This window comes from Martes martes (assembly GCF_963455335.1).
Source record: "Martes martes genome assembly, chromosome: 14".
Classification (NCBI taxonomy): Eukaryota; Metazoa; Chordata; class Mammalia; order Carnivora; family Mustelidae; genus Martes; species Martes martes.
In genome coordinates, this window is record NC_137902.1 from 86,215,660 (window position 1) to 86,227,215 (window position 11,556).

General features: G+C 54.4%; 1 protein-coding gene across 2 annotated transcripts in view; it reads right to left on the bottom strand.

The window, feature by feature from the left end:
• Nucleotides 1-7,511: 7,511 nt before the first annotated feature.
• Nucleotides 7,512-11,556, bottom strand: part of NID1 (nidogen 1) — a 78,665-nt gene continuing 74,620 nt past the window's right edge. For both annotated transcript variants that reach the window (XM_080822693.1, XM_080822692.1), the window contains exons 18-20: nt 11,233-11,356; nt 10,466-10,578; nt 7,512-9,530 (exon numbers count right to left, since the gene is read on the bottom strand). In XM_080822693.1, the coding sequence (XP_080678819.1) occupies nt 9,409-9,530; nt 10,466-10,578; nt 11,233-11,356 (359 nt within the window). In that variant the 3' untranslated portion in view covers nt 7,512-9,408. The remainder of the gene's footprint in view (nt 9,531-10,465; nt 10,579-11,232; nt 11,357-11,556) is intronic.

Genomic DNA, 11,556 nt, shown 5'->3' on the forward strand with positions numbered 1-11,556 from the left:
TTTCTCGTGTCCCCTCCAGGCCTTCCCCACGTGCAAATACATGTGCTTGGTTGTTCCAGAATGGGTAGTAGGATACCCAGTGTTCTGTGACTTCCTTTTTCACTTAGCTTGGCATTTTGGACATAGTTCCATGTTACTCTAGATAACCTGATTTCTCTTTCGTTTTTATCAATCCCTCATCTCTCTTTAAAGGCAATTGATTATACCAATAAAATGCCCTAAACCAGAACTCGCTGAGGGCTGTCTGCCTCCTTACTAGTGAGAAGAGGCAGCAGATTGAAGGAGAAAGGGCATTAGACAGATCAAGCTCGGAATTCTGGCACGCTAGCTGTGTGGTCTTTGGAGATGTCTTAACCTCTCTGGGCCCAGGTGACACATCCATAAAAATATGATTATATACATGATTTAGGCTAAGGACCAGAGTGTCCTAATTGCTCAGGAATTGTAGTTCTTCTTAAATAAATGGAGAGACTTTCCATATTGGTGGATTGGAAGCCTCGGTGTTATCAAGACGTTGATTCTCACCGTGCCTGGGGGGCTCTGTGCATTGAGCATCTGACTCTTGGTTTCGGCTCAGGTGGTGATCTCAGGGTCAAATGATCCAGCCCCACATGGGCTCCACGCTCAGTGGGGAGTCTGTTGAGAGTCTCTCCCTGTACCCCTCCCCCTCCAGGCTCTCTCGAAAATAAATCTTTAAAGGAAAAATAGAGATAATGATTCTTCCCCGATTTATCTATGGATGCAACCAGCTCCCTATCAACATCGCGTAAGGTTCTTTTTCCCCCCAGAAACTCTTTCAGTGATTCTCACCTTGCCGCACACCAGAGTCACTCGTGCAGAGCTCAAAAGAATACTGATGGCTGCTCCTGGCCTCCGAGGCTCTGATTTAAAACGGGGCTGGCCTGGGCAACACAGGGCTGACTAGGGTCACCGGACTGCGTCCACGGGGTTGCTGTTAGACAGTAGCGTGGACTGGAGTCACCTGGGAGGTCTCCTCACCTGAATGTCTGGTGGTCGATGCCTGCTGTAGGCTGGGGTCTCAGCGGGGCCACCAGGCCAGACACGTCCACGTGGCCTCCCCATGCGGCCTGAGCCTCCTCACATCGTGGAGGCCAGGATGCCAGAGAGCGAATCCAGTGCGACCGGGAAACTCTTCTATCTCGCACAGTCTAGCCCAAGCACGACGAGGTAGCCCCTCTCTAGTCACGGGCCCCCTTAGATTCAAAGGAAGGAACAGAAGCATTCTTCTCGGTGGGAGGAATGTCAACATCACACCAAGACAAAATTGTAAGAATATGTGGGATGCGGGGCGCCTGGGTGGCCCAGTCGGCTAAGCATCTGTCTTCGGCTCAGGTCATGGTCTCAGGGTCCTGGGATCGAGCCCCATGTTGGACTCTCTGCTTAGCAGGGAGCCTGCTTCTCCCCCTCCCACTATGTATAGATTAAAGCCTCCTGTAAGGTAGAGAAATCCCGAACCCCAAAATCCCTGGGATGTATTATTTGCAATATATGAGACAAAAGGCTAATTAACTTAAAAATGGATAGGGTGGGGGTGCCTGGGTGGCTCAGTGGGTTAAAGCCTCTGCCTTCAGTTCGGGTCATGATCTCAGGGTCCTGGGATCCAGCCCGGCATCGGGCTCTCTGCTTGGCAGGGAGCCTGCATCCCCCTCTCTCTGCCTGCCTCTCTGCCTGCCTGTGATCTCTCTCTCAGTCAAATAAATAAATAAAATCTTTTTAAAAAATGGATAGGGTGCTTATAAGTCAATAAGATTGTTCCAATTTAAAAAAAAAAACAAAAAAACGTGTACAGGCAATTGATAGAAGAATTTACAGTGATAAATATACATTTAAAAGTTGAACTCAACTAAGAGAATGTAAGCTTTACTAAACAACCACCCCTTGATGTTCATGTGTCTGGCTGGCAGAGATGAAAAGAAAAAGGAACTCTTCAAGAATAAAAACCCAGGGAAGTAGGTGCTCTCGGACACTCCTGCTGGTGGGAGTATAAGTTGGTACAAACTTCTGGACAGTATATAACAAAATCTTTAACATTTTGAATAATATTGAGTCTTATTCTAGAGAAGTGAATAAGGACATTTTGATAGAAGCACAATGTTGTTTATTAACTGTTATTTACCATAGCAGAGAGAGAGAGAGAGAGAAAAGAAACATTCTAAATGTTTGTCAATAAGAGAGTTTGTGAGAGTTGATTGTCCATTCATAGAATATAATACCATTACGGGCATTAAAAGTGATGTTCATATGCACATTTATTTAAATGGAAAACAAAATACCTAAAAGTATATTAAGCAGGATCCCATTTTTTGTTATATACATTTTACAATATACACATAACACGATTGTATGTGTATGTGTCTGTTTACATTTCTGGGATAAGATAACAATGTATTAGTGGGATGATTGCTAAATAGAGGGCTTTCTGATGATTTCTTTTTCTTGTACTTAACCTTGACTTTCCCGTTTTCTTAATGTAAATGTGTTAAGCACAAAGAAATAAAATACCATAAATCTTTTTTAAAAATTAAAAAATACAGTAAAAATGAATCTCTAATTTCTACTTAACATGCTCTATAAGAAGGGAGGTGGGAAGGATGTGTTGAGTGTGGCCTGCAGAGCAAACCAGATGCAGAGACACCTTCTGCTCTGACAGTTACTGACTGGCCTTGGGGGAGTTTCGGCACTTTGGGCCTCAACTTCCTGCCTTGTGCAATGGGCACAATGAACTCTGCTTCACAAGACTATTGTGAGGAAGGCACCCCTTTCGCATTTACCCTCATCCGACGAGAGCGTCTTCCCGGAGGGTCCTTACCTCGCATTCGAGCCGTCGCTTTGCAGCCCCAGGCATTCACACCTCCCAAGCAACTCGGTCCCGCTCGCGGGGTCTCCCTGGCGTCGCTCCCGCGGTTTCTGGGATTCCGTGGCGGCCTCCACTTGGAGGCACGGGGAGCCTGGGCTCCGGAGGGGCGCACAGGCCCGTCCATGGACACGCCAGCACACGTGGGGGTGCTTCGGGGCGGTCGTCCCAACGCGGGCCGTGCGGCAGGGTCGCCACGGACACCCGCAGACCCCGACTGAGGAAGACACGCCTGGGAGGAGGCGCGCTGGGCCGGGGCGGGGGGGGGGGGTCTGCCATTAAGAGGCTTGAGGACGCTGAGAAATTGTGACATTTCGACTCCCTCGGTAGCAGGTGAGGCAAGTGGCCGGCGTTAGGGACGTGCTAGAGCGACGGGAACGCCTAGGCGAAGGCTTTTGGGGACGTCATCGGGGCCTTCAGGCCGGGGAGCCTCACCCCCCCGCCCCCCATCTCCCCCCACCCCATCTCCATCTCCCCCCCCATCCCCCCCCCGCCCAGCAGGCACCGGAAGCGTCCCCGCCCTCTAGGGGTCGCCTCTGGCGTCGCCTGCGACAAGGCCGGCCGGAGAGCAGCCTCGGACGTCGCTTCAGCACCCGCGGGGCCCGCCGAGAGCCTCTTCTTCCAGCCCCGCCGGCCCCTCCGTCCCTGAACTCCGGCTGCTGCGGCTCCACAGCGGCCCCGGCGGCCCCCGCGCGGTGAGGTGCTTGGCCCGGGCGGGACCCGCGGAGCCCGGAGGAGCCGCGGCCCCCGAGGAGCGCCTCGCTCGGCCCCCGCCGCGGGAATTCGTCCAGACCCCGTGTCCTCCCGGCGCGGTCGAGGTCGGTGCCGCGCCCCGGCCACAGGCTCGCCGGCTCCGCAGGGCGGCAGCTCCGGCGCGCGGCCCGTCGGCTTCGAGGGACGCAAACCGCGGCGGCGCCAGGGGCGCCCGGCCCTCCCGAGGAACCCCGCGGCGTCGGCCGGTCCTCGTCGCCCCGCCCCGTCGAGCGTTCCCGTGACGTCCTGTGTTCCGTCCTGGGGAGCCTTTCAGGCCCCCCGAAGGCCCCCCCCGGACCGGACGGCAAGGAAGGGGCTGCGGGGCGGCGCGCGCGGCGGCCGGGCTGGGTGGGGCGCGCGGGGCCGCCTCGCCGGTGCCAAGGGCGCGCCCTGCTCCGGCCCCCGCGCGTTCAGGAGGCTCCGCCGCGACGGGACGTGGGGTCTCGGGGGGAGAAGCTCTGGCGCACGCTGCCCCTCCCCGTGGGAGCCCCCGAGAAGGACGACGGCAGCCTGGGGGACACGGCGGCCCCGCGTAGCCGCGGGAGCACAGACCCACGTGATCGGCGGCGGCTGGACAACTGGGCACCGACGTCGGATGCCACCCCTGGCCCGGGCGGGAAGCGCCCGCCGTACGGAAGGTCGAGGGGCTCGCGCCAGCCCCTTCCCTGCATCTGCCGGGCTAACGCGAGGGAGCGGCCCCTGCCCGCGCGTCGGGTCTGGAAGGAGCGCTGACCGCAGAGGCCGGAGCACCCCCTCCGCTCTCCGCCCTTCGGGAGCACCGGCCGCCCGGTGCCCCTTGGGCCGCAGCACCGACGTGTCCGGACGGTGCACACACCCTGGGGGCGGGAACAGACACTCCGCTTCCCACCGCGTTCCGTGTCAAACATTCTAGATTTACTGTTTACGGTTTTTGAGTCAGGAGAACCAATGCATGGTGGTTTTGGGGTTTTTTTAAAAGATGTATTTATTTTAGAGAGACTGCGAGGGAGCAGGGGAGGGGCGGAGGGAGGGAGAGAATCTCATGCAGGCTCCATGCTGAGCAAGGAGCCCCAATGTGGGGGTTTGGGGGACTCGATCCCCGCCCCCCCCCACCCTGAGATCAGGACCTGAGACAAAACCAAGAGTCAGGCACGTACCCCACTGAGCCACTCAGGCACCTGTGGTGATGGTTCTTTAAATCCATGAGTGGATGAGCGAAACAGGAGAAGCTGGGCTGGGATTACTAGACAGACCCCCAAGACTTCAATTCCTCAGTTAAGAAAACCCAGTTGCCGAGAGTACTGACGTGAAATGGCCGAGGTGACAGCTGAGATCCACTTCACTTTAGGACGACTGGCCGGATCGATGGCATTTACATGGCCTGCCTTTCAAGACCCACCATCTGTTCCCTCTGAGAAGCCTTTTTAGATCAGTTATGCCCTTATTATTTATTATTTTCCGGTGTACAACATAATGATTCGACGACCATATACATCACGAAATGCTCACCACGATACGCGTAGCTGCCGGCCGTCACCGTGTGTCAACACAGTTATCACACTATTGATGGTACTTTTCATCCCTGTGATGTTTTTATTTCTTTTTTGGATTCTTAAATTATGCATGTGTATGTGTTAGGTAAACTGATCATCTGAGGCATCGTCCTCTGGGATGTCCTTTCTCTCTCCATCCCACCCTGAGAGACCGGCCACGGAGGCTCCCGCATGTTCGCAGGAGGGATGTCCTTGGGGTGCTGGTGAACAAGGGATGAGCAGGAAGACAAGTGCAGGGCCACGCCTGTGGGCGGAGGAGCCCCAGGGGGGCTCAGAGCCGAGGGAGAGGGTGGGGTGAAAGGAAGAAGGGGACAGCCCACTGACTGCCCTGTCCCCCTTGGGGCATGGAGGGACAGCTGCACCTTACCCCTCTGCACTAGTGGTGACGGAAACACCGTAGCCCCTGTCGGCCAAGGGGCCGGGGTGAGGAGGCTGCAGAGTGACCCGTGAGGACCACAGGACCAAACACTCCAAGACGCACAGAGAGACGCGCTGTAAAATGAGCCGCCAAGCACGGCCACCGCCGCTGCGGCTGGAAGGCCAGCCCGAGACTGGGGGTGGGGGGTGTTGGCCTGGGGGCGTCCTAAGCAGCAGGTCCGCAAGCTGTAGACGGTTTAGATACGGGCCTGGGGGAGAACCCTGAGGAAGGAGGGGGTTCAACAGGACTCCTGAACATGACTGAGTTTGAACCCACAGTGACTAAGAAAGGACTGCATGGACCTAGAATCGCCCCAGAGTGAGTTGTCTGCCAGTGCAGGGCTCCGAGTCCGCAAATCAAAATGAGCTATGGAACAAACGAGACTTTTGGGGTACATTTTGTGTACATCTGTACAAGTCACACCTACCAGTTATGCTGTAACAATATCCTAACTGGATACAAGTATATGTGAGATGATTACGAGGTAGCTTTTTACCTTTTTTTTTTTTTTTTTTAAACAAAACTACAGACAAACATACTCAAAAGTAGAGATCACCAGATCTGCAGGGCCGTGCCCCTTCCTGGAGGCTCTGGGGAGGAACCCGCTCCCAGGCCCATTCAGGTGGTAGCCGGACCTGGTTCCTTGTGGTTGTAGGACTGAAGTCTGTTTGCTGACTGTTGGCCAGGACTTGTTCTAGCCGGTACAGGTGACCTTGCTCCTTGGCTCTCAACTGCTTTGCTGCATTCTCAAGACACCAGGGGGCCGGTGGCGTCCTTTCTAGCCTTCAGCCTTACCTTGCCTGCTTTACGCTTTTGCCTTAACTGATTCTTCTGCCTTCCTCTTCCGGCTGTCAGGGCCCACCTGCCTCATGCGGGATAAAAATCTCCCTGTTTTTAGGTCGCTAATAACTATAGGTAACTAATAACTATAACTAATTCTATCTGTGAAGTCCTTTCACAGAAGTACCCGGACCAGAATCTTGGAATCTTTTGAATGTAGCCAACTACCACGTGATCAGCACTTGGCCAATCTTCGGTCACAAGCTTTTTTTCTTTTTTTAATTATAGTGATTAAAAAAAAAAGAACTATATTGAGGTATACCTCACATGCCATACAATTGACTTATTTAAAGTGCATATTTAACAGTTCTTGGTATATTGTATATATTATATTAAGAATATATATTATATTATTTATATATATAATTATATATAATTAATGTATAATTATATATAATTAACATATATATTAAGAATATATGTTCTTAATTTTTTAAAGATGTGGTAGAATACATATATGTGACATATGATAAAACTTTCCATTTTAACCATTTTTGAGTGTGCGTTTCAGTGGCATTGAGTATCACAATGCTGTGCAACCATCACTACCATTTACATCCCAAACTCTTCCAATGACCCTAAATAAAAACTCTGAAACCATTAAGTGATATCTCCCCCTTCTCCTGCCCCCAGCCCCGGTGACATCTAGTCTACCTTTGGTTTCCGTGAACGTTTTCGGTGAACTTGCCTAATCGAGGGACCTCACGTACACGGAATCAGGTCGTGGTTGCTCCTGGTGTCTGGCGTATCTCACTCAGCACAGCAACTTTGGATTTCATCCGTGCTGCAACGCGCTGGGACTTCCTTCCTTTTCATGGCCGAATGTCCCATCACAGGAGTATGACACTTACTTATCCTTTCGTCTATCAGTGGCACCTGGGCTGTTTCTACCTTCGGTTATGAGAAAATGCCACTGTGAACGCTGGCGGACGAGTAGCTGTTTGAGCCCGACTTCAGTTCCCTCGGCTGTAGACTTAGAAGTGGAATTTGCTGGATACGGTAATTCTATATTCAGATTATTAAACGGCTATCATCTTATCGCAAATCACCCAACAGTAAGTCTTTTCATTCAAACAAGATAAAGATTTCTTTTAACAAAAAAATTGTTTAATTTTCTGTACTGATATTTGTACAACTGTAAACTTAAGGAATCATCCAATACTTGTATAAATCTGGGGGAACAGTTAAAAAGCACCTTCAGTGGGTTCCACAGTTTCAGAATTGACCATTTGAAACTTTTAGAATAAATCTAGTAAAATGAATAAAAGTTATAAAAACTATACAAAATCATGACAAACATTTGATATAGAGGGCTTGATATGGAATGATAAATACATTAAAAAAAAAAGCAAAACTAATTCAGGGAGCTGGGCTGGTTAGAAGACCCATGTGTTCCCCAAATCATGTGATTCGGGGGGATATATTTGGCTCTCATAACAAACTCCAATCATTCAGGGAAAGGCTCTTTCCCCATCCAGGTGCCACCGCGTTGCTGAAGCAGATGAGGACAATGTGGGGAGGAGGGATGGCGGGGAGGAATGAGCTCGCTGAGCTTTGCAGATAAGGGGAAGGATCTCTGCCCCAAGGAGAAAAACAAACAAATTCTTCCATGTCCTCAAGTGTAAGTGTTCTTTGGCAAAAGGTACCATTTTCTCTTTGGGATTATTAAGGAGCTTTTCTCGTTGCTGTTGTTAAATAGCCCTCTCTACTCTTTCCTCTTGACCAATCTCTTTGTGAGACCTTTCCGCTGTGCCTTCGCTACTCCCTTACCCTAATCTTTCCTGACTCTGACACCTGATGTCCAGCTTTCAATTAAAAATTCCTGTCATTTTGCAACTCTGGGAAACAGCTGATAAAAGGTAATATTAGCTACTCATCTGGCCTGGAGATGTTTTTAAACACACCAGCATGACAGATGGCAGTGGTCCCTTTAATGACACCAACGAGCAATCGAGGGTCTGGGTCACGGGTATAAATACACGATCTGGTCCTCTTCCATGATAAGACCGCCAGCAAGGGCCATGAGTGAGGGAGAAACAAAGGAGACGTGAGCTCATGGTGACTGGCGGTCAGCTCTCACCAGGGGGGGAGGGTGGGGAAGGTCTGGGGGGAGGTCATCCCTGGTACCAGCCCCCAGCTATGCCTGAAGTGAGGGAGGGGAATCGGTGCCAGCCATGGGGCCAGGCCACTCAAGAGACCAGATGCTGGGATCCAAGTGCTTTGCGCAAAGAGGAATACGCTGGTCACCACGGGTGTAACTTAAGCTCTTCCAAACAATCCTCACCCTCAAACACCTGACTCTACACCTTGAAATTCCTACCCCCAGCTACTCTTTTGACTGAGGCTTTGCTTACCAGAGGCTACTGCTGAAATGCCAGTCACTGATCTGGGAGGGGCTGCTCCTTAGGGCCCACAAGTGTCCACGCGGCCCTAAGACAGGGTGGGTTTTGAACGAAGGGCAAGGTTTGCTCGCGGTGATGGGGGCCTTGGGCAGGATGCAGGTGGTACAGAACCAGGGAAAAGCTAGGGGTGTGGGGAGGGAAATCAGAGCACCAAGAGCAAAGAGGGGGAGGGTTAACTCCCTCCTTCATTCACAGCCTCGCCTAGGTGGCCCTGGTTGGTGTGTCAGGGAGATAACAGGATGGCAGGCGTGTCAGAGTGAGGCTGAGCTCATAAGGCCACGGAGAGGGCAGTTCAGGCCTGGGGAGGCTCCGCTCACCACTGGGGTGCTAAGCTGGGGAGAGGTTCCACAGCACTGGGAGGGGCATATAGTCCTCCCTCGGGCGGGTCTTCTGTCTGTGTGTAGGGGAAGAGGCTTTCCCGTTCCAGAAGCCCAGGGCATATGTTTTGGGGGACAACGAGGGGAACACTGTTGGGGCTCAGGCTGGGTAGGACCTGGGCGTGGTGGCCACCAGGTCAGAGAGTTTTCAGTCTGGACCCTTTCAAGCAGGCTGTTGAATGCGGCCAGAGGGAATAAGGCTCTCTCGTCCTCATTTCCGCTCGATACAGTCGACCCCCAGCGTGTTGTCGGGGCAACGGCAGGTCCTGCTTCCGGGGGTGGCCAAGCAGAGGTGGGTGCAGCCACCGTTGTTCACTGAGCAGTAGTTGTGACCTGGAAAAGGCAGCAATCAGCTCACCCGCCCCCTGAGAGAGGAGCCTCCCTATGAGCCCCCTTCTGGGTTCCGGGAGGCCGAGCGCGTGGCTGCCGCAGGCACGGGGAATCCTCACTAGGATCTGCCACGTGGGCGACACTATCATTTCGCGGTTCCTGCGCCGGGGACCGGCAGATTTACCACCAAAGCCGCTGAACGGGCCCCGGGAAGGCTTCTCCGGCTCAGACTGTAACACGGAGCTGGGATTTCAAAGCACAAAGTGCGCCGTGTCTCTCTAGTCCCCTCGGCTTTGCACGGGGTGGGGTGGAGGGGGCGCGGCGGTGGGAAGCCGGGGAGGACGAGCTCGGGGGGAGCAGGTTCTGGAGCCGGGCCGCCCAGCTCAGCCCCCGCCGTGCCTCTGTGAGCCGCGCCTCTGGCCCGTGGCTTGGGCTTTCCTTATGCATGAAATGGGCACAAGCCTGGTGCCCGCCTCGCGGGGCTGCGACGAGGACAAGGGAACGAAGGAGGGCCCGGCCTGAGCACACAGGGCTGCCGTGCGCGGGGCACCCGGCTCTGGCACCAAGCTCCCTGGGCGCGTTCGGGGTTGTTAGGAGCAGCGATGAGTACCGCGGCTGGGGGGCCCCGCGGACGGACTTTTAAAGCAGGAGAGAGGGTAACACGGGTGTTCCTGTCTGGAACCCGAAGACCACTTACCTCTAGACCCAGCCCGAGATGCGCGCTTTCCCTCCCCCGGTCCACCGTCCCCACCTCGTCCCCTAGCGTTTTCTACACGGCTCAGCCACTAAATAATGAAGACCCGTGATGGAAGGGACCGGGTCTCCCCTGCCCCGCGGTCAGGGCTGCGAGGGGCCAGACAGGCAGCGGCCGCGGCGGTGGGCTTGCAGCAGCCCAGGGCCCTCCCAGCGCCGGAACAGGAAGAGCCCGCGCGGGTTACCTTGAGGACACTGAGACAGGGCCGTGGTGACTCCATAGAGCCGGGTCTGCTTGAGGGGCTGGAACGTGTCGGTCTCCTTGGAAATCGCAAGATCTACGGTGACCACGGAATTCCTGCGGAACACCAAAAGGCGGAAGGTAAAGGTACATCTGCCGGCTGGAACCTTCTGTCTTCTGTGGTTTGGGGACAAGCCGGAGGCCACACGGGGACACGCTGGCCTGAGCTCCTCCCAGCCATCCCCCCTCCTCCTCTTGCGGAGGGACAAGGCTGCGTCTCTCCGGCTGCTTAAAAAGGGACAAAGGTTAGCGAAGCTCTCCCCTCAGCTCTAAATTCCAAGCTGGGGAAATGGCTTTCTCTCCAGATGGCCCTGGCCGCAGCCGCTGGCGTGGTCCGACCCCTCCTTTGTGCAGGGAGGGGTGGGCGAGCAGGGGCTGTGGGAACACTGCAGCTTAAGAAGCGAAATGAAGTAGGGGCACGGCGGGGGCATGGAGCCCACCCGCCGGGGGACCCCGAGCCAGCTCGTGAGGGACAGAACAGAAGCCTGAGGAGGTGCCCATCCAGGAGCAAACAGACGATAAAGGGCACCTCCTGCCCCCAAGGCGCCCTCAGCCCCCACTCTCCTTCACCCTCCTCTCCTGACAGCTGGAAGGGTGAGGCAGGACGGGCATCTCTGGAGGCTGGAAGGTCACGCTAAGAGGTCCCCCGGGGAGGGCTTGGCCTCCCAGAGCAGGGTGGCAGGGCGGGCTCCCCGGCCCCCGCTGACATACGTCTTCCAGTCCGTGTAATACAGATGCTTCCCGTAGCTGGCGACCGCGAAAGGGTACTGGAGCCCTTCGAGAACCTTGCGTCGGCCCGACTGGCCGGGCTTCAGACACTCCATCCGATTGGTGCCTGTGCGGAGCGAAAACAAGGCGTTCATTGTGTGCACGAGAAATTGCCCCTTTGTGTCAAGATGAGTAAGGAGGGTGGGGGGGAGAGGAGTCAGCATGACGATGACAGATCTTGGAGAACACATGTGACCTGCTCTTCGACAGTGGAAAGCTTTCTCTCTGCCCTGGTCAACCCCACCTCTACGGTGGGGGGGCAGGGGG